The sequence below is a fragment of the Bacillus rossius genome, chromosome 1 (assembly GCF_032445375.1).
Source record: "Bacillus rossius redtenbacheri isolate Brsri chromosome 1, Brsri_v3, whole genome shotgun sequence".
NCBI classification, from domain to species: domain Eukaryota; kingdom Metazoa; phylum Arthropoda; class Insecta; order Phasmatodea; family Bacillidae; genus Bacillus; species Bacillus rossius.
The window spans coordinates 3,633,885-3,661,548 of NC_086330.1; the positions used below are offsets into that span (position 1 = coordinate 3,633,885).

At 41.5% G+C, this 27,664-nt stretch overlaps 1 protein-coding gene across 1 annotated transcript in view; it reads right to left on the reverse strand.

Moving 5' to 3' along the window:
• Positions 1 to 27,334, reverse strand: part of LOC134528614 (nephrin-like) — a 78,126-nt gene extending 50,792 nt beyond the window's left edge. Inside the window, exons 1-3 of the mRNA XM_063362365.1 lie at positions 27,280 to 27,334; positions 26,170 to 26,302; positions 1,814 to 2,022 (exon numbers count right to left, since the gene is read on the reverse strand). Of these exons, the coding sequence (XP_063218435.1) occupies positions 1,814 to 2,022; positions 26,170 to 26,302; positions 27,280 to 27,334 (397 nt within the window). The remainder of the gene's footprint in view (positions 1 to 1,813; positions 2,023 to 26,169; positions 26,303 to 27,279) is intronic.
• Positions 27,335 to 27,664: the final 330 nt, after the last annotated feature.

Genomic DNA, 27,664 nt, shown 5'->3' on the forward strand with positions numbered 1-27,664 from the left:
TATACAATCAAAAATATATAAAGTCAGCCTATATGCGACTTCTTAGTGTTCAAACATGATTATTACATTAATAAAATAGCGCTTTTATATATTGTATAGAAAATATTACCTGTTAAGTAAACATATTCATGTACAACACATGTCCATGACACAGCCACACCCCAGCTTTTTTTTTACTCTACACAAAACCACCTATTGGATACATCATAATTTTGCTATCAGTAACAACCAAAAGAACAGTTGCAACTCTCTCGTCGTTGTCAGTACACCGTGTAGGTCATTGCTGTAATTTCTAGTTATTATTATTATTATTATGGCCTCATTCATTCCACTGAATTAATTATATGTGCTGTTAAAGTAATAAAAATTTTAAATCATGGAAATATATTCATCTTTATTGTTGTACATACGCCAGGCGAGTCTTCCGGTGGTATTCTTCTTCTCACTGAGATCTCAGTTGGTACCAGGGAGCTAGGAGGTGTACAGAGGTGTGAGGCGGGGAGGTAGCAGGCCCGCAGCGACAGAGACACTCACCTATGACCACGAGGCGGATCAGGAAGTTCCTGGTGGGCGAGTTGCGGAAGTCTGCAGAGGTCTGACGAGACAGTGTCGGGGCTCAGGTACCAGGGAGCTAGGAGGCGTGCAGAGGTGTGAGGCGGGGATGTATCAGGCCCGCAGCGACAGAGACGCTCACCTATGACCGCGAGGCGGATCAGGAAGATCCTGGTGGGCGAGTTGCGGCAGGTTTCAGAGGTCTGATGAGACAGTGTCGGGGCTCAGGTACCAGGGAGCTAGGAGGTGTGCAGAGGTGTGAGGCGGGGATGTAGCGGGCCCGCAGCGACAGAGACACTCACCTATGACCGCGAGGCGGATCAGGAAGTTCCTGGTGAGCGAGTTGCGGAAGTCTGCAGAGGTCTGACGAGACAGTGTCGGGGCTCAGTTACTAGGGAGCTAGGAGGTGTGCAGAGGTGTGAGGCGGGGATGTAGCGGGCCCGCAGCGACAGAGACACTCACCTATGACCACGAGGCGGATCAGGAAGTTCCTGGTGAGCGAGTTGCGGAAGTCTGCAGAGGTCTGACGAGACAGTGTCGGGGCTCAGTTACTAGGGAGCTAGGAGGTGTGCAGAGGTGTGAGGCGGGGAAGTAGCGGGCCCGCAGTGAAAGAGCCACTTACCTATGACCGCGAGGTGGATCAGGAAGTTCCTGGTGAGCGAGTTGCGGAAGTCTGCAGAGGTCTGACGAGACAGTGTCGGGGCTCAGTTACTAGGGAGCTAGGAGGTGTGCAGAGGTGTGAGGCGGGGAAGTAGCGGGCCCGCAGTGAAAGAGCCACTTACCTATGACCGCGAGGTGGATCAGGAAGTTCCTGGTGAGCGAGTTGCGGAAGTCTGCAGAGGTCTGACGAGACAGTGTCGGGGCTCAGTTACTAGGGAGCTAGGAGGTGTGCAGAGGTGTGAGGCGGGGAGGTAGCGGGCCCGCAGTGAAAGAGCCACTTACCTATGACCACGAGGTGGATCAGGAAGTTCCTGGTGGGCTAGTTGCGGAAGTCTGCAGAGGTCTGACGAGACAGTGTCGGGGCTCAGACACTAGGGAGCTAGGAGGTGTGCAGAGGTGTGAGGCGGGGAGTTAGCGGGCTCGCAGCGACAGAGATACTCACGTATGACCGCGAGGTGGATCAGGAAGTTCCTGGTGCGCTAGTTGCGGAAGTCTGCAGAGGTCTGACGAGACAGTGTCGGGGTTCAGGTACCAGGGAGCTAGGAGGTGTGCAGAGGTGTGAGGCGGGGAGGTAGCGGGCCGGCAGCAATGAGAGGCTTACCTATGACCACGAGGCGGATCAGGAAGTTCCTGGTGGGCGAGTTGCGGAAGTCGACGCGGCAGCGGTAGGCGCCCTCGTCGTCGAGCTGCACGGCGTCCAGGGTGAGCGCGGCGGGGCGCGTACCGGCCGCGAAGTAGGCGCGGAAGCCGAAGGCCAGCGGGTCTGACCAGTGGAGGGCCTCAGGCAGGGGCCGGCCTCGCACGTCGAACCTGCAGGCACACACTGCCACGCTGCGCTTCCTACACATGCTCAAGGACAATAACACACAACACCATTTCCAGGAGATGATGGCTACTAATTTTACTAATACTTTTACTGAACATTTGTTTTTGAAACATTTTTTATTTCCTTTTTTAATGTAAAAATGTTTTATATGAGTAATTTACTATAGACAATCCAAAAATTTCCGTAAAAAAAATTAACATTTTCAGAGTTATAAAAATTTAAGCAGATATTTTGGTCTTCATAAGCCATAATTTAATTTAGTAGATGTTCAGTTAATATATTCAATGACAGAGCATGTTGAAAAACTACATGATTTTGGTTAATTTAATTTTACTTTATTTTATTTTAACTAATATTTAATAAAATTAGCTTATAAACTTGTAAAATATTTCTAATTTAAAAAAGGGTTAATAATTTTTGCATATCTTTCGTCAAGTGTGTGCGCGCAATACACTGGCCTCCCGTTCGAGTCTCGCCCGAAGACTTTAAGCCCATTTCGCTGTCTGAGACCCGGGAGAGCTTCTCGAGAAAGTGGCGATATAAACATCCTGTGCATCAAAAGAAGCCAGACGGACAGGAGCCTATAAGAAAGCAGAATTGAGTAATTGCTGTCGCGTGGCTGCTCCGGGGGCCTGTCACATGCAGGAAGATGTATCGAAGGCAGCAGCTGCTCTCAGAGGGATGACTTACACTGATTGGCACCTGTCAGTCCGCTGGGTTACTAGAAGCTTATCCTCTTGCTGCAAAGACAGTAGAAAATGCGTTACGGATAATCAATTTATGTCAGTCATAACAATCTCCGAACTTATAAAATATAAGTTTTTCGTAGCCAGACTTACATCTATTCAACTGACAACACATCATGAAAATTTTATGTTATAAAGTCTTAGTGACCAAAATGAGTCAATTAAGAAGGATTTTAAATGTCCATAATAACTGGAATAAACTATGGATAAATAAATTTAGTTTGTTGGGCCTTCTCAACAGTTATTTTTTAAAACAATGTTCTGTTTCTATTATTTCCATGATGATGGGTTAGGTGGAAGGGGTCTTGCGTTCTAGCTTAGGAACAAAACTTCGATTAACCACAATTTTTTTTTACTTACGCCATTGCAGGTTTGCAGTTTGTCATGGAAAAAACTCAAGAGTCAAAAGTAAGAAATAAAAATGAAAACATAAACCCACAGGGAACAAGACTAAGTCAGCTGGTGTTACACACATGGGCCCAACAATTAACCTAAAAATATATTTCGGACAACAATTTACCACCAAACTCACTTGCCAACAACCCTCACAGCTAATAATATCAGCCCTTTGGAGCGCGGCCAATCAGGAGAGCCTCGCCTCCAAGGCAATTTGTGCTGCCTGAAATTTTGAGTTTTGAAAGTTTTCGTCTGTGCTGTCGTCGTTTTGTTGTCCAAAATACCTTTTTATGTTCATTGTTGGGACCATGTGTGTGACACCACCTGACTTAGGCTTATTCTCTGAGCATTTATGATTGCATTTTTATTTCTTATTTTGACTCGTGAGTTTTTTTTCCATGACAAACTGCAAAACTGCAATGGCGTTATTAAAAAAAAGTGGTTAATTGAAGTTTAGTTCCTAAGCCAGCATGCAATATTACTTCCACCTAACACATCGTCATGGATAATAAAAGAACACGAGTATTGTTACAAAAAACTGCTAAGAAGGCCCACCAAACTAATTATTGCGTTATTAAGCAGCTGACCGAGAACATAGAATCTTCAAACCACAGATTAACAAACTCTTGGAGATTGTAGACCGAAAGATTAACTACTTCCGAAAGAAAGGAAAAAACCCCGTGGTGTGTGTAATTAGGGCTTTGCATAACGAGCTTCGCGTGAGGTTCGAGCCGCAGGTGAGTGCGTGACAGCTGCGTGCTGCGAGCCAATAGCAACCCGCGCCTCCCCTCCCCACCTTCCCTTACTCTCCTCCGCCGCTTTCAGGCAGCCTCGCTTCGCTAGAGGTGGAAAAGTAACAAAAAATTTGGTTGTCTGTAAAGTCGGTTTACTGACGATAGTTTAACGCGACAACGTCATAACAAAACATTGATGAAATGTTTTCATACTTTTATGAATAAAATTGAATCATATTTATTTTAATAATAAATAAATACTTGAAATTATACTAGTAATCAGATTTTTAAAATGCAAGAATAATTAACCTTTATTGGCGAAATTGTTGTTGTAATAAGCAATGATAACCACATTAACTTTTCACTTCACTTTATAAACAGTCGACGAAACAGTTCACGCGTTTAGCTATAAAATTTAAATATAATTATGAACAAGTTTTCATATAAATAAACTGTAATCAAATATCTATCATCAATTATATGAATCACCATAATTTTTTAGTCAATTGTAACATAACCTATTATTAGGGACCGGAAAAATTCGCGGGTTCAGCGACCTCCAGGATGAACTCCATAGTTCTACGTACACTGGGTCAAATATCACCCACTCATTGGCTGCTGTCTTGTGAAACGTCCCAACGTAGCAGCCTGTGATTCGATAAAGCTTTGGTCGGGCGTTTCTCATTGGCCCAGAGTCATCCAGGTGAGTTGTGAGCCAATAGCAGAGGCAGCATTGAGGTATAACTATTTGTATTTTAGCCTATCGCAAAATTAATTCGCTAATTTTTCCTGTCTCTATCTATTATTACTGTACTCGCTGACAGCGTAATGGAACATAGCGTAACGGAACAATGTGCGTAACGGGACACTTTTTCGTGCGTGCAGCCGGCGTTCATCGGTTTATTAGACGCTGTCACGTCAAAAAGTGTACCCGTATGTATTCGTTACTATAAAAAATTAGTACTCGTTACTATCGTATAGCTACGTTACTCGTTACTTCTGATACCGCATAACATGCTATGTTATGTTGCAGCAACGAATCGAGTCGTATTGCGTACGCGTACAGTATGACGTCGCGGCGTACAAAACACACTTATACATTACATTACCAAACTGCGTAAGGTGCAATTTTTTTTCTTTTCGTTTTTCCATATTTTGAACCAGACTTGTGTTTAAGTCATTCTAAATTTAATTTGACTTAGTGGGTAAAGTGTAGAACTAAAAGTGAACTATTCCATACAACGAAAAAAATGCGAGTAACGAAATGCAGCCGTGTGTAACTGTTTCGTTACTCGTTACTAGATGGCGCACCCGTCACTCAGTACCGAATACATACGGTTTGCTACAGCTCTACTGTCTTCGCTCCCTGGCTCGGAGTGGCATTCGGTTAAAACATTCCTCGCTATAGCAGTGTTTAGATACATCATATGTAATAGCTGAAGTGGGAAGCCTATGATGTACATCAAGTTCTGTCCCTGCCCGAACACGCCCGAATATTCACCTTCGGCCAACCTCGGGTTTATTTATATATTTATATTTCTCTGTTTATTTTAATGTAGATATACTAACCTAACCAACCGTCCATAGTGTTTTAAAGTGTTTTAATGTAGCTAACCTAACCGACCACTTTTAATATTTGAATTCATTTTCCCTGCGCAAAAATAAAACAAATCCCGAGGTTGACCGAAGGTGAATATTCGGGCGTGTTCAGGCAGGGACAGAACTTGATGGACATCTTAGGCTTCTCAGCTGAAGTACCCGGCGTTGCCCGGGCTAAACACTTCATAATACAAGGAACATCACTGCCGAGTTTCAAGTCTGTATGACATGCACTTGAGAAACGGGAAATTTTGATTTTAAAGTTCCACTGATTGCACAGGACTACGCGTCAGCAAAACCCGGGACTCCAATCTTCAGCTTCATTCTGTGGGAAGGCAGGTAACCCCTAGGCAAGACGTGACTTGATGTAAGCTTTTGGACATACGCCATTGCTAAAGCACATGTATGTCTGTAGAAGAAAACTACAAAAAATACAAAAGACAGAAACACAAATTAAGCAAAAAAAATTCTGTTGTCAACAGGATATAAACGCCACATAATATTCTATAACAGGAATATGGTCAACAAACAAAGAAAAACAAAGAAAATGGACTAACAGAACGAAAAAAAAATGATGACAGCACAAAAATATTGAACCCAAAAAAAAAAGATAATAGGCAAGACGTGACGGACGCACCAAGCGATAGCGCGCTACAAATTCAAGGCAACGCCGTCTATTGACGAAGTTCTATTCTAAACTGTTATTAGCGCCTTTTAGTTCGCTAGCAGCCGCGAGCTTCACTAAGCGGATTGGTTTAGCCAAGGAAGATAGGGAGTTGGCAGACCTTACTGCATGGCCGTGTGATGGACATAGAGAAATGACACACACTCACTGTTTGTGTGTCTGTGACCTACATCCTATTATTTTCTATTAATATCATGTCGATCTTGCTCTCCGTTGCTGCGTGGAAAAACAAACAGACACACACACTTTCGCATTTATAACATTACTAGGCATAATGTATGATCGGATATGAAGAAAATTTTTCCCTTGCTTTCTTCAATTGCAACAGCCTGGTGCAAACAGGATCCAGGCAGGCTGCAGGTAATTATTATTTACTCGGGCGGTAACAGCTGCACTCTGCAGGGACTGTACAGGCACCACAGCTACAGTCACATGTCGTGTGGCGACTGTACCGTGACTACGGACTGGTTGCACCCCAGAAGAGACTGCACTCATGTTTGTGCCACGCGTTCATTTGCTGGACTTGGATGGCTCATCTTACAGCTGGTTTAATTCTGTTCGAGATTGGGTGCCACTCTTTTGACAGGTGTTGTACTGAGCATTCATATCAATATTGCTGATTTATAAAGAAACACCGATTCACGTTGCAACAAACCACACAATCGTGTATCGGGAAGCCTACGATTCACGCCGAATATTCGACATGCCCGAACAGTACCGAAAACTTGCCTTCGGGTGTCTTCGGAATTCTTTTGTTTAGGTGAAAAAACGTCTGTTTTAAATGCCGGACATAAAAAATAAAGGTAGGAAGTTTTATAACAATAATACAAACTAAGCCATTAAAACCAAGACTAATATTTGAGTAAATATACGAACATTCTTATCTTTTACATTCGTCTTGCAATGTCATCAAATTAAAATGCGATGTAATTAACATAAGATTTATTTGTTGTTTGGATATTGTTGCGCAAGTAATAAGTAAAGAAAATACGTGAGTTCCTACTGTTCGTCCTTTGTCCCGGTTTGTTAGGTCAGGTCAGTTACATTATAAATACTTTCAAACTAAACAACCATTAACAATAATTCATATTATTTTTAATGTCCGCTTAGTTTGAAAGTATTTATAATGTAACTGACCTGACATAATCGACCATTTTAATTAATTAGGCATTCACGAACATACGGCAAAATAAAAAAAATGCGTTTTTTTCACCTAAACAAAAGAATTCCGAAGTCACCCGAAGGCAGGTATTCGGTGTTCTTCAGGCATGTCGAATACTCGGCGTGAATCGTAGGTTTCCCATCGTGTATCAATATTTATTTTTTGTTAAAGTCACACGAATGTTCAGCCGTCGAAGTCGAAATGCTCGCGGGATCAGCTGTCAGTAGGTCTCGCCTTATCTGGAGCAGCTGGAACACGCATGAGCACAGTGCTCACTCGCGCTGTCCGACTGCAGACAGCTCGGGAGAGTTGAGCAGCGGTCCGTGCTGATTGGCTGATGTGTTTAATAACCCGCGGCCGTGTCCCTGCGACGCTGCAGGCTCGCAGCCTCGGCTGTGTCGACCCGTCCCGCTGCCCGGGCATTCGTTACCTCCTGAGCTTAATGACATTCCTGGCCTCGGCGAGCGGATAAAAGAGTGCGCTGCCGTGTCGCTACAAGGCGGGCCGCGCGCACGTGACAACATGTACCATCACCCCTCCCCCTTAACCCCTCTGGGGGGGTGGGGGTGGAACTGCTGCCCTCCTCGGGTGAGTGAGTTGGGGGGGGGGGTCCATTTCATGTGGGAAGCCTTCTTTTCACAGACGAGAGAGCCAAACGCCAGATCGTTTTTGTTCATTGTAAAAGGTTAGGTTAGCTACATTATAAATACTTTAAAACATCGTGGACGGTTGATTTGGTTAGGATAGCTACATTAAAGATACCGTGAAATCATGTAAACGGTTTCCTAGCCCTGGATAGCTACATATTAAAAAGGTTATTTGCCAAGCAACCATAAAATGATTTAACAGTTTTTTTTAATGTAGCTATACTTACCTAATATAACCAACCATCCACAATGTTTTAAAGTATTTATAATGTAGCTAACCTATTCTAATCGACCACAAAATGTAATGCCACACCGGTTTATACAATGAGATAGAACGAAAAAAAAAGCGAGCATGAACTTCGGGGAACTTATGGGGTAGCTCTCTCGTCTGTGAAATGAAGGCTTTCCCATTTCACGTCGGACAGGCGAGGCGAGTCTCACAGAACAGGAGGGAGATACAGAAGTGCGACTCTTACACTGGAAACTGAAACCATGTTTCGCGCGACACGTGACGCTATCTGTTGGGTGGGCCCGTAACCACTAGCAAAAAAAACCCCTCGGGATAGAGGTTCTAGTACAACGTTTTATGTTAGTAATGTTAATTTATCTACTTGACGACTAATTACTTAGAAAAGGTGATTTCAAATTAATGCTGTTTTGTATTAAAAAAAGGTCATGTAAATGGAAATTAGTAGGAGATGCAAACATTTATGGTTTGCCACAGCACAAAATATGTAGCTACCAAAATGGAGTGAATTTACTTTCACTGGTTTGTTTGCCTGATAATAGCACATGCATTACTTCTCACAATCAATGTAGCTATGTTAACAATATATCATGAAAGCCACCATCTAGCGGATGGGCCCGAAACTGCTTCATAAAACTAGGTTTCAGTTTCGGCAGTTGCAGTTTGGCGAGTCTTGCCAAGCTACTGCTTCTATTGCGCCCGAGATAAAGAGTAACCGTTATTGTAAAATAGTGACCACACGTTCACAGTTGGGTTAGTTCGATAAAGAATTTCTATTGAATTTATTATCTTGCTGGACCAACAAAATTATGTTTAATAGGCTCAGCTCTACGTTCTCTGGCAAATAAAAAAAATAGATTTAGTTGACAAATAATTTATTTGATGATTTGACAATCAACTTGTTTGATGATCTAAACAAAAGATCTTGTCTAGCGCAATGTAAACAGGCTTTTATACTGAAAACAGGTTTTTTATTTGAGCTCTTTTTTTTTGCAAGGAATATATATCATACGTAAAAAACAAAAAATTGGTAATAGGTTAATATTTTACATTATAACATCTACATTGATGTGTAGGTCTATTTTAAATGTATATACACACAGAGGTATGTATATTTAATGTTTAAACATTACTATACAGTTATACATTTATAGATTAGTTATAAGTTAAAAAAAAACCTTATTGCGTATTCAAAGTAAATACCTAAGCACTCAACATAAAAGTCTCTCTGATTTAGTCCAAATCGTGTGCTATTTTTGAGCTAAACTCAATTCAGATCACTGTGTCGTTGATTCTTCATTATATCCAAATATCCAATTTTTTCTTTATACTACTAAAAATAATATTAATGGATAATTTTTATCTCATTTCGCGTATGATTCCGAATTTAACGAGAGAAAAAAAACCAAGAGAGTGAAATAAACAATTTGGACCAGTAATGAGAAAAGAGACGGAATAATGATTGATAGGTTGCAAAGAATGAGAGAAAGTGTGTGCAAGGACCAAGTAGAAAGATTTTTTTTTTAGCTGAGCCGACGGAAAGGAAAGAAGTCACTACAGAATCAATAGTGAGGAATTCAAGAACAGAGATGGAAAACAATGGCGTTAAGGAATGCATATTACGGGAAACGATAAAAAGAAAAGGAATAGTTTCGATTAGAACGGAACTCAGAGATATAGTAAGGAATGGGGACGCAGAAATCTGATAGGGGAAGCCGGGGCAGATAGGGATATGAAGTTTTCAACTAAACATACGCCATTAATTAAGAACACTGAAGATCCAAACTTAGTATCAATGTAATGTTTATAATGTGAGTAATAACATGCAATATCAAAACATACAAATAAATACCAAATTCTATGTTCAGGCACATTTTAAAAACATAATGTCACGTTTCACATTGTACCCATGCGTGGGGCAGATTGGGATAGCGAATAAAGGCAGTACTTTTAACACATTTTTGCACTGAAAATTATAAAAAAGTTATCATGATGCTCTTGCAAATTTACAAACCATAATAGAAATAATTCTGCTGTCATCTAGCCGGTTTCATGAACTTCAGACCACGCTACTGGTGATAAACCAAGCTCAAATCCCTGTTGCTTCTTTTTCCTAGGAAATATTACCATGCGAGGCATATATGATCCTGCAGCAGACATACACAACGCTGCAGTTACGGTTTCACCACGCTCTGATGATGTCAAAGATCCTATTTGTCGCTTTCCCTTAAGGGCTATTATTTTAGACTGGTTTTTGGTATTTACTGAGATGCCAGTTTCATCACAATTAAAGATATTGTCACACGTTAGTTTGTATTTGTCAACATTTTGTGTAAGCAAAGTAAAAAACTGCGACACTGCTACTTGATTGAACCCCATAGCTCTTGCACCTGATGTAGCTTCCGGTTTTCGGATGCTTAATGTAGGATGTCGTGAAAGAAAGCCTCTCACCCAATCCTCACCTGCCAAACCTGTACTGTTATTTAATCTGTGGCTCAGGCCGTTTCGCTCAGCTAACTGAAATGCTAAGAACCGTAGGTCTTTCATTGTTAAACCAAAGAGTCTACTTTCCATAGATTTTAAATAGTCAGCCAATTCAATCTCTTGTTCTAGGGTGAATACATTATGATATTTACCCTCAGATTTGTCTCTTTCATAGCTTATATTGCTTTTCTTTTTTGCAACATATCTTTCCAAAGTGGTTTTTTGCACATTGAACTGTAGTGATGCCTTCAAATATCCCATTTCCCCAGAAATAACAGCTACCACTGCAAATTCAATCGATTGTATACTCCATTTTTGTCTGCCTGTTTTTCTTCCGTAATTCCGCACCATCTGCAATCGATAAACATAATTAAAGGAAGCGTAACATTTTTAAGGAACAGAACAGGATAGTGTCCCATTCTGCCTCATCCCATTCTGCCCCAAGTGCCGTGTTTAGGTTCGGGATTTTTTTCAGGTTCAACACATGGCCAGGTTAAACAAACCATTAAACTACAGCAATCCTTGAAACACGTGCTTTACGCATATATTAGGTTTAATTATTTATAAGCTTCTAAATTTTAGCTAACCTTGTATGTAAAGTCATTAAAAGTTCCAATGAATTGCTCAAAAACCTTCAAACCACCGCAGCACTAACGAAAACGTTGGAAACAGCAACATAATGGCTGCAACGACCGCGCGCTGCTTTCTCCTTGTAGTTATATACTGTTCCGCTAGGTTACAGCACTCTGCAGGCGACAAATCAGGGTGATCTCGTTCCGCCCCACTATCCCATTCCGCCCCGGCTTCCCCTACAGCTTAATGAATAGTGAACGCGAATTAACATAAGCAGCTCAGCACACAAGGAGACAAATATTCTACAAGTATGACAATAACCGAGGAAAAATATATAGCTCAAAATGTTGCATGCTGAAGGAGAGATGGAATGTGAGTTAATAATGAACTAAAATAAGTTACTTTGCGAAGACGAGAAGTGACATCAAATACCAAGAGAGCACTTAAATAATGCTACGAAGATTCTGGAGACAGAAATTTTAATGTATTTATTCAAATTTGAACTTAGTTAATCAAAATATACACACCTTACGGCGAAGACTAAAAGTGTAACAATAAAAGAATACATACGACAGCTAATTGTCCTGCAGACTTTGTGAAATACAGCAAATTCCATGCCTCAGAAGCAGATTATATAGGCAGTATGTTTTAAGTAAAAATATAAAGTTACTAGTAACATTTCTTACTTTAACCATTGTATCAAGTTTTAATAAAAACATATATAATTAAATGTATGTGTGTTAATATTTTCTACCCTTTTGGTCGGATTTGACACATAATCGAAATCGATCGATATTTTCCTTGTTTATAATTTATTTATTAGTTTAGAAGTGATTTGTTAAAAATTACGGGAGATATTGTGTCCACAAAAATTTGATCTTTTGAGTTGACGATGGTTTTGGTGTCTATGGATCTTGAAATAAAATCTATACAAAAAATTTCCGGAAGACCCTCAATGGTAATGGCTACAGTAGGTTTTTCCTTCGAAATCTACCTAGAAATACAGTTTTGTTGGAAAGTTAAGAGTCTTGTGAGCTATAGAAACATTGTAGCCTTACCAGTGTGTTTTTCCTGCATCTGCACGTTGTTAAAGTACGTATTCCGTGGATGAATACCTCACAGAAAATCTATCTTAATGAACACAACCGCCACTCCTTGCTAATGATCCTAGTTTTGCAGTTGGCAGTTGTTCATTCCTGTGCATTTCATAAAGAGCCTCTCTAGAAACACACATGTAAGTAAATTGTGTAAACAGAACGCAACAAAATAATATCAGTCCTCTCTGGCTTAAGACTTACTGGAGGGTAAAATAAACACAAAAATGAGTTAGAAAGGTAAGAAAATTTCTGAAAATCTATAAACTCTGGAAATAGATGAAATTATTTTAAAAATACATTTTTTTACCTCCAGCACTTGTGATTCTCCGAGAGAAAGGGTTTTCATCGTGTTTGGATGTGATCGAAATGCCTCGTCGCCTGGTCCGATTTTAACAAGAGACGCTTGCCTTTATGACTTGATGTAAGCTTTTGGACATACGCCATTGCTAAGGACATGTATGTCTGTAGAAGAAAACTACAAAAAACCCAAAAGACAAAAATACAAACTAAGCAAAAAATTGTTGTCAACAGGATATAAACACCACATAATATTCCATAACAGGAATATGGTCAACAAACAAAGAAAAACAAAGAAAAATGGACTATGAGAACGAAAAAAAAAACCACAAATGATGACAGCACAAAATTGCCTAGATGTTCAGAACAACCTTCCACGGACCTTATTTTGAAAATCAATGCTATTCCAACATTCCCCTCATATAGTCGCGGTATAATATCTTGTCTTCAGCTTGTTCTCAAATTAAACAAAGCAATCGACCGCGCTCACTGGTTCTGTCAGCACACGTGAACGGCGCTCTATAGGAAGCGCCGTCTATGCTTCAGTCGTGCTACGACAGACGCTGCGTGGGAACAACAAACGCCTTTATTCCTCTCAGAACAGATTGGAAGTGCATAAATGAAACTAGGCCTACGCCTGAAACTTCGACAAACAGCTCCTCGTAACGGAATTAAGGCCCGTTGTGACGCCATTTTAGTTATTTCATCTTCTCGCCATCGCTGTTAATAAGAGACCATCCAGAAAATTTATTGCGTTAGCTCACTTGCGATGGATTTTTTGGTCATAGTTTTGCTCATAAAAATGTTTTTACTTAATGTTATTTTCGAGCGTTGAATGGTCACGAAAGTGAGCATACCTAATTATGAACACTTCAGAGACTTTTTAACGGTATCAAATGACGTTAAGTAATTAATGTTTAAAACAAATTTTTAACGAAATATAAAATGCAACACAGATTTTCAGTAAATCCCTCAAACAGGAACGGAAAAAACCACTAAAAAAAATCAACCAACTTGTTCTCAGATTTTTAAAACGGTCGTGACATTAAACATTAAATAATTTAACGGTTTACTTTGTCTTTATGAACTTTGGTTTGCTTCAGCCGTCACAGATGGCAGAACCATGGTTACACATTTCCGTTCCATGCGACTTGCGTCACATAAAGAATACTCCAACCAAATGCCGTATTCCGAGAGCTGAGACGTTACACATCAAAAATTATAATTAATACATATCTTTTGGACGTAGGTTTACAGACATATATTGCCACACAGACAGCAATCACTGCTAATTATATATATATTTTTTAAAGCAATATTATTTTATCGAGACACACAGATCTGTTTAATACGGATTGTTTGCTGTCTAATGTGTTGTTTAAATAACTAAATATAATGCTACCTGAATAACAATTCTACATAATATATTTTATTCTAATACTCGAATAATTGTTTTTGGTTATGCCAAAAAAAATTGGTTCAAATCACTGAAGTTAGTTTTGTTGTGATTGCAAAAGTCAACGTCGAATACGTTCGGGAAGGTGTATCTCTTCACGCAAACTGTGGCAGAACATGTAGGTATATTTATCTTTCGGTGTAGCTTCAGAGCTGGATGGGGTTGTGAAATAATAGCCTTTCTCGCGGCGAAGCGAACGTTATTCCCGGTGCGTGGCGGCTCTGGCGGAGGAATACACGTGCAAGCCCCCCACCCCCCCTCCTGCACATCACCCCCTCCCCCCTGGCAGAGTGACGTCATGACCAGCCGGTGGCTGCGCGCAGGCTGTCAGCCCTCCCCCCTCCCCTCGCCCAGAGCTGACCGCGGGAGTCCGAGGCAGTCAGGGGGGAAACCGTTACTGCGTTAGAACGTGCTTTTCTTTCGTAACACGTTGCTGTTTAACGTAACAAATGACTACGACGATGAGGTTAAAAAATATAGACATCTTTGGGCACGATGGGAATAAAATTTCAAAGCCGAATTCTGAAATTAAATGTTTCTGACTCGAAACGGACAGAGAATAGGTACTTCGCCAAACAGATGTAAAGAGAGCGCTATGCTATATACATACATTGCTGGGCTCATTTTATATTCTCCTCTTTGTGCGATGATTCTTCCCCTTTTCAAAATAAAAAGAACTAAGAGAGATAGATAAACGAATGAATAAGACAGAGAAAGTAAACATTCAGCTGTGAGTGGCTTGAATTTAATATTTGCTACCAGCGTGCTCGCGTTCCTCCTCGTTCAACCAGCAGCGTAGAGAGCGCTGTTTAGACAGTCCCTGCATTTCCCGCATAGATAGCGCTACCGGTTATGAATGTCATATTTCGTTCAGAGATTTTGCGTGTTCCACATGGCAGAATTGTTTGAAGAAACATTAACACGCACAATTTTTCTTTATGGTGTGAGTATTTCAAAAATGAGTAATATTTGTTGTCAATTAATAATTATTGATTGATCAATAATTATTGATAACCTGAGCAGTTATTTTGAAGTGAGTAATAATTTTGTTAATTGATTTTGAAATTGGACAATTACCTTCTTTTCTCTCTATCTGTATCTCTCCATGCCGTTTTACCCCCTTACGATGTACTTACGAGTGGATTTTTGAAGTTCCACGCGCTCTGGTTACTTCAACAGCGCATGTCTCTCGCGCAACTCTAGAGGGAGTCTCTCACCCTCTTCGCAGATGTCGCACTTCCCTTCACTCTCGGAACACTCCGAACTCTCGGAACTCCCGCGGAGGCCGGCGTCGTCGCTTATATACCCGCGGCGTCATTCTCGAAGGGACGAGAGCAGCTGCGACGAGTCGCGTCATCCTAGGCAGACCCCACGCCCGAAACATCGAGAGAGGCAGGTGTTTATTCGCGCCACTCCGCGCGGCGACCTTGGGGAAACTCGCAGAATCCCCAGGCCGCTAAAGTGTCAGTGACAATAGTCCGTGGTGGGATGGGGAGAGGGGAGCGGAGGGGGGTGGTTAGCCAGACCCTTGCAATCCGGCCAGGCACGCGTGGCATGCGTGACGTCAGAGCCCGTGCGTGCCGCAGCCAGACTCGCTGGAAGGACCTGGCATACATCTCAGCCTTGCCTCCTGGCACGCTGTAACAGTACAGTTATAAGGCGATGTAATTGAAAGACGCCATCTTGGTTTCAACTGTTTTTGTTAACATCTTGGTTATATAATTTAGTTTTAAGAATTTTGGCGCTTTTAAGCATTGCAAATACTTTAATGGAGTACCTTGTTATTAATAGTGACAGACTGTTACACATAGTTTCTCCTGTGAAAGAATAATTGGTGTTTAGAATTTAATTAATTTTGTTCTGTCAGAAAGACTACAACTGTAATAATACTTTCAGTAGACACTATTCCCTGGACTTAAAAAAAAGTAGAATTAAAAATATATTAAAAAATTATTATGATTAACGATATTATAAAAAATAATAGATTTAATATTAACAAGCTGAGCAGTGTGGATGTGGCAACAGTGTTCGCCACTTACTCCTTACTGCACTATAAGTGTGGGCCACACTATAATATGTAGTAGTACACAGTGTTTCGTATGGACTCACAAGCTTAACTGTTTGTTTAGATCATTTAACCTGGCCTGAAAGTATTCCTGTTTTATCGAAACTAGACGTACATTCGAATATGCACGGTATGGCTGTTTACGAACAATATCGAGAGCACAGCTAGGACGATATTTGTAATTTGTTACCTGCCGTAAAGCAGACAACAAATCACATTGTGACGGTATGTCCGAAGCACTCATTGTCCCGTTACGCACATTGTTCCGTTACGCTTATTCCCGTTACACTCATTGTACGCTTGCGCCGCATCTATCTCTCTTCCACTCGATTGGAACAACCATCGATTTGACTTTTTCGAGGCACATTAAACTTGAAACACTCCCATTCGTTTCCTACTTTTCCTATCATCGTCCTATCCTTAACAGAATAACACAGATTGGAAGAAGTTAAATAGCTAACATTTATAAATGTTATAGTTAAAATAATCTGTTCGTTAAAGTAATAAACATATTTGAATTAATGAGTGCAAATAAAAGTAAATTATTAAATTGTAGATTCCATTTCACTCCTTCTTTGAATCCATACAAAATAGTGATAATTCAATAAAAATGACTCAATTTTATTCATAAAACTATGCAATCATTTAATCAATGTTTTGTTATGACGTTATCACGTAAAATTATCGTCCGTAAACTGACTTTACAGACATCCCCCCTTTTTTTTCTTAGTTTGCGTTTTTGAATTTTTCCATGAATAACGGCGCAAACCTGCAATGGTGTAGATTCAAAATCCCCCACTGCATGAGTGATTGAAAGAAGGGGAGCCCTTGTAACCACAGAGGTCTGCAGCCCAGGCGGGCGTGAAATGAGCTCGCTGAATACGAGACCCCGGGAGACACTGGCGCTCCCAGTGGCGGGAGAGCTCTACCAGCTGGGACACCGCGGTCCGGCAGTCTGCGGCCCAGCCAATCAGGTGTGGCCTGTAGTGCGCATCCCGGCCGCTGGAGGCGCTACCGTCCTCACAGGGTCGCCGGCTAGTCACCGTACCACGTAGTCGGGAATTGTTTTGTTACGAATTATTAAAAACAAATGAAATAATTCGTCGTGGGGAAAAACTACCGGGTTCATAAATGGATAGCCCAATTAAAGATTTTACTACACAATTATATTGATTGTCAATATTTACATCACTACAAATAATCTTCTAAAAATGCCTAATGATCAATTACACTTAAAAAAATGTTTATTCCTCAGTCACTCGGTCCTTACACACCGCACAACTCGCTGGGCCGCAACTCTCGCCGCTGCACCCCTCGTGGACCTCCGTCGCCGCACTCCGCCGCCGCCGTCGCACTTCCCTTCGCCGAGGTTCCGCTCGACGCTTCGCTCGGAACTTCGCTCGGGACTGTCGCTGTACCCGCGACACTATCGCCCCGGAAACTCCGCCGCGGGAAAATTCCCGACTCCTCACTGCTCGGAGGCCGGCGTCCTGGGCTTATATAGACCCAGGCACCCTTCTAGAATTCACGAGTGCGACTGGGGCCAGTCTCGTCGTTCCGCGCCGACCCGACTCCAGATATCTCTAGAAAGGCGTCTGCAGCTCACGCGGAACCTCTTACAGCTGCCAGGTGGCAGGTTAACAGCGCGGAGGCAGAGCGCCGCGCGGGTAGAGGAGGGGTGGAAGGGGGAAGCGATAACATCCGAAATCCACCAGGCGCGCGCAGCACGTCTCACGTTGCGGCGGCCAAGTGACGTCAGTGGCCGTGCTGGGCCGCCAGCCAGCTCTGAACCTGCGTGCCACAGCCCTACTTACGTTTCGTAACAATATAAACAAGGTTGTGCTGTAGCGGTAAGTCACTTAACAGTACTGATTTAAAAGTATTTTTTGCAGCGCTAAAAAGTTCTCGTTAGTCACATTTCTGAGATATCTCAGTATGGTTTGACAGGGTGCCATCAACTCTCAGCTATCGGTTTTTATGTTTTTTATGAATATTACTTCTTAAAAGAATATTTTGTAGAAAAAAAATTAAATTTCTATAAAATTAAATTTGTATAATTATTTATTTATTTGCTTGAGGAGGGCAGATATAAATATAAATGTTTAGTACGTAAATAAAAAATTACAATCTATAACTCATTTTTCAACTAAATTGTATAATATTTTATAAAAAACCTTACTGCTGTATTTTAAACATTAATTAATACTTAATTTTTATTTTATTTTGATGTAGGTAACTGGAATTTGTGATTGAAATATTTTAATGTGTTTGTGCCAAGATATAATATATTTATTAATTTACAATTGGATATGACTGTGTTTCAGCTTCATTGGATATATGAAAATAATAATTAGTCAACGATATATATTTGCTGGTTGTTAAACACCGGATCGTTCTTTCCAGATCCTTTTTGTGGTAAAACATAACTTATTTAGGTGTACGATTGAAGTGATATAGCAGGAATTTTAAAACGGATTTTTTTTTCCGCATGAAGCATTGTCTTTTTATCATGGGTAGATTTATAATAGGAGGGTTCTTAAGGGATATACAATATATGTATGACTATATTTCTGTTGCTACTCTGGCCATTGCAACAGTCTTGTCGTCCGAGCGCGCGCTGATTGGCTCGTTTCTTAGAGCCCCACGCTTAACGCCACAGACGAGTTTCATTTGTTACTTTGAGATAAGCTCACCAACAAGCCTCTAAACCACATTAGCTCTACATCACTCCAGTCAGTCGATCTATTTGGTAGGGAGATACACTTTTCTTCCTCCTAATAAAACTACTGCTCATAATAGTTATTTATCTTCGCACGCTATACACAATGACGTGTACCAAAAAAGTCCCTCAAAAATTAATACTCCAACACCCTCAAACAAAATCATTTTTGTTCAATTAGAAAGGGGTGGGGGGAGGGTTCTTTGAATTTAAAAGTGAATAGTAGAAACTTCCAAAGGGTTAATATCCCGGATGGCAGTATGATTGTTTGGCGGTGTTATGGTGCCATTATAATTTGTTCGACTGGGTGTTATAGTGGCTAGAGAGATTCAGTAATTATTTATCCGCGTATCGTAGTGCATTCACCTCCAGATGCAATGTAATAGTGTAAGCTTGCCACTGGCGGGATAGAGAATAAGCAACCCGCACAACTGACGTGTGATGCGGGCTGGCGGCATGTGGCGCCCCAGGGGTTACCGTAGACTGCAGCTCGGTCACTCCAGACCCGCAACTTCCTCCCACCCCACCAGCCCTTCTCTCGTCACCTAGATGGCGCGGGATAACCTCGTTGCGAGAGTTTATCCGAGACGCGATGGAGTGCCTGCGCCAGGGAGAGCGAGCTACGAGTTCCGGAATTAAAACGCCCCCCACTTATCTCCCCACCCCCTTTCCATCCCTCATGGTAATGGGCTACTGCAACGGCTTAACGAGTTAACGCAGCATTTACAGTCAACGACTCATGTTTAATGTTTCAAAAGGGACTCGCTTATTAACTTGACAAGGGAGGATCTCCCATCTCTGTAAAAAAAAAATTACTCGTTTTGTGTGTAGTGGTTACGGAACGCGGGAAGTAGCGACACCGATGTAACCTGGTATCAGAATCGCCGAGGAAAAGGTTCAGAAGTAATCACCAACTATTTGGTCGAAATAGATAAAAACAATTGCCTATCGTTTGTAAACAAAAAAATATTTTTATTCGCCACTGAAATTTAAATCGTTACATGTCATAAAATGAAAGTAATAGACACTAGCACTAACGCCTTTCATACCAGCCACTGGTTAAAGATCAAATGATACGAGAACGTTCATGTTTAATAAAAATCAAACAGTTGTTGAATAATTAGAATTTCAACACAAATATTTTCAGCTATCACAATCATTCTACAGCGTGCAACAATCTAATTTCTGAATTATTCTTGTAAAATTTTAGCCACCAGTCCATGATATTGGATTTTTTTACTAACAATTTAGTTTCTGATTATGTATCTGATCATGTATTTTGCTACAGTTTGATTTTGTTAAATTTTAAAATCCCAATATTTTGTGCCTGAAACAAACTTACTTTCTTTAGCGCTGCATCAAATGTATCCGCAGAATATTCGCGCCTCGAGATATTTTTGCAATATCCCATTTGGAAGTTAATTACAAGTTTAACTTCTTAGAGAGGGGATGAAGGGGCGGGGACTCGTATTTATCGCTATGGCTTTAAAAAAAACTCGAGAGGAAATGAGACACTTTTCAGGCTCCAGTAGCCAAACAACAATAACCACCTGAGACGGAAAGTCTTAGAAACCGAGAACGGAAAATAAAATAAAGTAATTTTTGACGTGATAACGTCTTACAAATCGATGAACGCCAGCTGGTATGCACGAAAAAGCATGACTCATTGTCACGTTCCGCCTGAGCCGAGCGTGCAAGAACCGGTCAACCACCGTGCGAGAAAATCTTCTATAATATCAAAACAGGTTAATGCGGGCTTTTTAAAAGCAGCAATTTAAAAAAAAATTGATTTACTGGTCCAATATCGTCATTTTAAATTAACAATTTATTGACATTGATTTGATTTCAGTTTATTTCTATAACTAATTGTTCGTGATTATATTTAAACAAATTATTTAAATTAAATTTGCAAAAACTGTAAATAATATTTGAAAATTAAAACGTATGAAATTTTTCATCAATGTTTTCTTATGACGTTATCACGTAAAATTATCGTCAGTAAACCGAATTTACAGACAATCCCCCTTTTTTAAGCTTAAACCACTTGACTGTTTCAAATTAGTTTCGGGTGTACAATACCACGAATAATCTACACAACAAAGGGAGGAATACAATTACAGCGGATGTAAGCGACCGCACTTGCTGAAGACAGAATGAAGTCTTGAGGAAGTTCATGGGTCTCTAGTCACTGGACAATCTGACACTGACATTATCATCTCACGCGGTAACCACAGCTGGACGCGAGGAATGCGTATGCCTATCGCTCGGCAGGTCTTCCCTCGGAAAAAAACAACCCCGCACGATTGATCGCGCTCTGGCGCGGTCTGCGAGCTTCGTCAATCACACACACCGCCGCGGCATGTCAGGGCGCACCCCCCTCCTGGGCGTCATGTTAGCGCCGGCAAGCGTTGCCGAGACTAAAAGGTACGTGGGAGGGGATGAATAAAAACACAGGTCGATGAAAGGAACGGTGCAGAGTTAAAAATAAATTAAATGAAAGAGATTGTTGTTGTTATCGGGCGAGGTTGGAGTGCGCCATTGTCTGGCCGGCACAATGGCGACGGCGCGGTGAACAAATTCGCGCTCGCGGCGCGGGTGAAAGGGCGAACCTCCGTATTTACACGGGCAGAGCCGCGCACCAGGCCTCGGTGCGATGGTGCACCCGGTACACACCACGGACACTGTGGTGGAGTCGGGACTCTCCAACCAGCGCAGCGCGCAGACACTGGCTTCCTGACTAGCCGTGTGCAGCAGGCTTCGTTTCCAGGGAAACAGATGTCATTAACAACCCTCGAAGCAAGTTTCCACTTTTTTTGACGTGCCAAAGTCTAATAAATCGGTGAACGCCGGCTGCACGCACGAAAAAATTGTCACGTTCCGCCATGAGCCGAGCGTGCGGGAACCGGCCAACCACCGTGCGAGAAAATCTTCTATAATATCAAACGGGATTTTTAAGTAATTGTTCGTGATTATATTTAAACAAATTATTTAAATTTAAATTTGCAAAAATCTGTAAATAATATTTAAAAAATTTAAAAGTATGCAATTTTTCATCAATGTTTTCTTATGACGATATCACGTAAAATTATCGTCCGTAAACCGTTTTACAGACAAGGGCCCCCCCCTTTTTTTTAGTCACAGGGCTAGAGATGTTCTCAGGAATACAATTTCTGGTGACTACATATGACCGCATATATTGTTGTATTAGACACTGTGGTTATCACAGACATCAGCAGAAACAGTAATACATAGCTCTTTAATTCCGCACGTTCGAGATCACGGCCAAGCCGTATTATCGATTTTCCTTGATTATTGAACATGGTATCCACACATAACTTAGAAACACAAAACTTAGAACTATCAAAATTCAGAAACAAACTAATTTATAACTGTTATAACGTATACACGCATAACATAGGATTACACAACGCCGAACAACATAAATTAGAATCCGTCATAACTTAGAAACATGTAACATAGAACAGCCATACTTTATAATATTCTATCCTCATTGAACATCAGTATAGTTTTAATGGGAATACCATATATACATATATATAATACAAAGCATTGGAATTTTAAACAACAGTGTAAATTTTGTGTAAACGTGATATGCAATCCTCTAGGAAACAAGCAACCACCGGGAAAGTTCTGGATGCAAGAGGCTCTTACGGTGCCGGATCACAAGCTGTGCTAAACTGATGAAATCAGGATTAAAGACTGATTATTTTTAACACAATGAAAGTGGACATTGGAACGTGAGACATGCTTGAGGTCCTCCAGCCTGTTGCGACATGAAAGGCCTCGTGCCGGCGAGGTTGAGGTTGAGGTTGAGGTTGGCGGGTACTGCAGCGCCGAGTCCCGAGTCCAGCCGCGCGGAAACGAGAGACGGGAGACGGGAGGCGGGAGACGGGAGACGGAGACGGGGAAGGAAGAAGCGAGCAAACGACTGCGGTAAACGTCGGACAGAGACGACCGACATGAATAATGCAGAGGGAGATTCAAGGGTGGGAGAAGCAGGCCGACGAGACGGCTCGAAACTCTCGGCGAAGGAAGACTGCAGTGCCCCAGAGAGGTTGTTTCGGTAAGGGGAGGGGGGATGGGGAAGCAAAAATACTAGGGAAGAGGTGGAAGCGAAATTCCTCCGAACTTTAGAGGTGAATAGGCAGCGCCATAAACATGCAGTGAGGGCGTACACGCTCCGTTATGCGTAGCGCAGACAGCATATACGTAGGACCACTACCTTGATCTCTCCTCAAAGGATTAAGGAGATTACGCCTTGTAACATGGGTCTGTAATAAACAGCAAAATAAAACCTTTATTCCGAAGTATGTTCGACCACCAAACCAGACACGAGAGCCCACAATCGTGGAGTCTCTGCTGTTCGTTGCGTTATGTTCCGGCCAAGCGGCATTTGACTCCCTGACCTCTTGGAACTCTACGGTTCAGTGTTAGAGGTTTATAGTCATTGGCTGAGCGTACATGATCAGGCCGCACAAACAAAATTACCGCTCAGCTAGTTTCAGTAGACTTGTAACAACACGCGACGTGACACCGTAGATCCTCTCCAGACAACAGTCTGCGGAGAGATGCTGCACATCACGAGAAAAAGCACTGTTAGTCTCTAACACAGGCTGTTCATGTCCTCGGAGGTAGTTTTGTTGGTGACTATGGTCGGCGAAAGGGGACCGCTCAGTGGGAGCGGACAAGTACTTCCGCGTAAAGCCCGGGCAAACCTCGACACCACCACCACATTTTACCGACCATCTGGAATTACATTGAACTGTTTCATACTCTCATGCTTTGCTGTAAGGATACATTGCAAAGGATCGTTTTATCATTGACATTGGTTTTTTTAATTTGGTTGTAGCACGGTGGATTAACCCGAGTAATGCCGGAAATAGAATGGCATAGCTCTACGTCATCCTGAAGGCTGATTAGACCAATATAGGCTGGTCCTGCCAGTTGTTATGGTACACTCCCATACAAACACCATAGGCTTCCACCTTAAACATGGCTTGCATGATTTACTCACCATTTGACTCATGAGAGTTTTCTGCTATTTTATTCCAAAAGTCGAATTACTCCAAGTGCTTGCCAAGCTCATTAAAAAAAATCTCCTCCATAAGGAACAGCCCTTCTCGCTCAACAGAATACCTCCCACATTTCTCAACTGAAGTTCTTGTTTCTGAACCTAACTGCATATGCTACCCTAATGTCTTTAATCTTGGCAAAATCATTAAGTACTTTTTTTTCAGTGTCTGGCACACCACAAACGACACAGTTAGGGTTCTCCACAAGAGCAAATCTGTTAAGTGTTGCTTTGAAGTTTCCATGTCCAGTTAAGTACTGCGATGTGTAGTGGTCTACAGGAAAACACTCGCACCCAATCGCCTCTGAACATTAGGAATAATGCTCTTTCTAGAAGAATCTCATATGGATTGTCATCCATTAATGGTGGTTCACATGCAATTTTACTGTCAACACCAGTAACCGAACCAGCAGAAGCCAAGAGAGCCAGCTCTCCCTTCTCCTTCACCAGCATATCAATTGGTGTGTCATATGCTTTTACCTGGAGGACCTCTGTCAATACAGTCCTGTAAGTCTTTGTGACAGTAAAAAAGGCAGCACTCTGCGAGGAAAGTATTCTAGATTGAGATGGGTATGTTCCAGTGCCAGGAACACCCTATTGTACATCACCACGAGTGTGTCAATTGTCAACCCACAGTTGTTGGAGCAACTCCTCTGAGTTTGTGAAAGAGCATTACAGACCTTAGCCCAGTATTCTTAACATGGCTCCTGAAAAGATCACAAGGATCAAACGCAACCCCCAAATACTTCAGGGATGATACTGACATGACATAACAACCCTGGTATCTTATGGTCGGCAGGCGCGCGCAGTACTTAGCTTACTTTTCAACATGATGCACTCCATCTTTTCAGGGTTTATTCGTAATTTGCATGTTACTGTCCAGAGGCTGACGGCATTCGATGTTTCCTCAGCATGTTCCTCTATCATCGTTCTAGAGTTACCTGAGAGTTACCATCATCGGTATATCCATGCACCGAATAGCCTTCCAATAAATACGTTCGTAGAAGTTCGTCAAACAGGATATTCCAAAGCAGTGGGGCAAGGACTGGCCTCTAAGAGCAGCCCTTAGTAATAGTTTTCCCAGCAAAGAAAGCTCTGGCAGCCAAATACAAATTACGTGCACACACAATCTCTTTCAAGGACCAAATTATCTGGTCCACCAACATCCAGGCCAGCACATACTGAGAGTCACTGTTGTTAATTTTCCTGAGTATATCTGTTATTGCTCTCTCAGTTCCCAGGCCCCTTCTGAATCCATACTTCCTGTTGCCAAGTCCAGTAACCGACTCCAAGAAAGCACTGAGCCTTTGGTTTATCAATTTATAAGAGACCTTCCCTAGCACATGCAGCATGGTGAGTGGCCTGTATAAACTTAACAATTATAATTGGAGCACCTGATATAGCATTTCCTCGAATTTTCCATTACCAAGAGAATTCCTCTTTTGACAATGCCAAGTTGTAAATGATTAAAAATTCCTCTTGTATTTGAGTATATATTTTCCATAAGATCTCAGTTGTTATTCGATTATGACCAGGAGCCTTATTCGGGTTCATATTCTAAACAATTATATTCCATTCCTATTCAGAGAAAGAGTCTATTTTCGTCGGTCTCTGGTGGCCTTTGTTACTCTATCCTTTTCAGGGACTGCTCATAGCTCCAGAAGAGTCCCCACGAAACTCTATCCAGGCTCTCTATAATAACGGTGCGTTTATACTCCCTCATATGAGTCCAGGCCTTTCCATGCATGAGCTCTGTTTAAAATCGCAGAGCTTGTACAGCAGTCGCCATGGGTCCCTGTTACCTTGCTTACAGACCAAGCATTTCCATGAAGCCCTTCTCTTGGACTTCATGGTACGATAATATTGTTGTTTCAAAATCCTGTACCGTCTGGCAAGCAGTTTTCTTGCAGGCTTTATCTATTCTTTTATTTTCCTTCTAAGAGATCATACAAAACAGTGAATTCTATCAAGATCAGTAGCCAACCAAGGATGGTCTTTAGCCTTTAAATGGGAGCCGACAGTTAAATACATCGCAAAGTGAAGGAGGATCACACACCCTGGAAACTAGGATCTAGAACATCTTATATTTTAAAATAGTCAACTTAATTACTGGTAAGACAATCAATAAATACCTGTAGAGTGGTCTGCCGGCGCCCTCTCGGAACCACAGCACCATGTAGACACGGTCCTCTCTGCCAGAGGGCGCTATGTCGCAGGGAAGACTGGCGCTGTGACCCAGCACAGCCTCCACTCCCACTGAACTAACTGCAACCCAGCATAACACAGCAGTCACCCATCTGCAGGGCTCAGTCAGGACCATCACAGCACACAGTTGCACATCTTGGGCATGATGGGATACGGTCGCGGGGGTACAATGGAATATGATAGGATACAATTGGTGGGATAAGATTGGTTATGATCGATGGGTTATGTTGGGATATGTTCGGTGGAGTAAAATGGAATATGATAAAATACGATTAGCGAAATACATTCGGTGGGTTACAATGGAATATTATAAAATACAATTGTCAGGATGTGATGGGATACGATCGATGAAATAAATTGGGATACATTCAGCACTGTAGTACATTGTAATATGATATGATACAATTGGCAGAATAGGATGTAATATGATCGATGGGATACATTGGGATATATTTGCCAGGGCACAATGTAATATGATAGAATACGATTAGCATAATAATATGGGATACTTTGGAATATGTTTGGTGGGATAGGATGTAATATGATTGGATACAATTAGTGGTGTAAGAAGGGATACGATCGATGGGATATGCTAGGATACATTCGGCAGATCGGCACAGTACAATGGAATATGATAGTATGCGATTGGTGGGATATGATGTAATAAGATCGGCATGATATGACGGGATATGAAGGTATATAATATAATACAATGTATGGGTTACGATGAGAGAATTAATGGTATTTGGATACATGCTGCGATAAGTGCCATGTTTGGTTTACGTGCATTGAGGTTTGAGAAGACATTCTAAAAACTGTAAAGGTGATGTTATTTTGCCTACTGCAGCTTCATACGAGAATACATTTAGATGTATGTTTGAATGTTTAATATAATAATAAGCTTAGCAAAGCTAAATACAGTTTATGTATATGAAGGATTATTCATGCATTTGCTTCTCTCGTGTCTCTGTGCATCATGGAAAATGAGAACGACATATCTCAGTAGCTGCAAGGATACCTAGTTGATGCAGACGAACCTTTCAGGCTCAAAACAGATGCTGATGTAGAGTTGTAGTAGCAGGATCTTTGCATGTCTCCAATTGTCTTTTCAACGTATAATTTCTTTTAAATTACTTGCGAAACCTTTTACAGCTAAACATTTTGTGAGAAAGATTATTAGCACATTCTCTCTTCTCGTGGCGTCGAGCATTACTGTTGTTCGTGAAAATCTTGTGAAGGTTATGACATCGATGCTCGATAGTTGTTGAAGAATCACCAGCCCTTGAAGTCTCCAATGTTGGTGGCATCACTGTCATCGGGATCTGCGTCGGCGCTGGTGATATCTCAGCCATCGATGATATAACTTATATTTAGTTCTACGTTAAAGATGATCAAGATACAATGAAGTTCTCAAGAATAGCC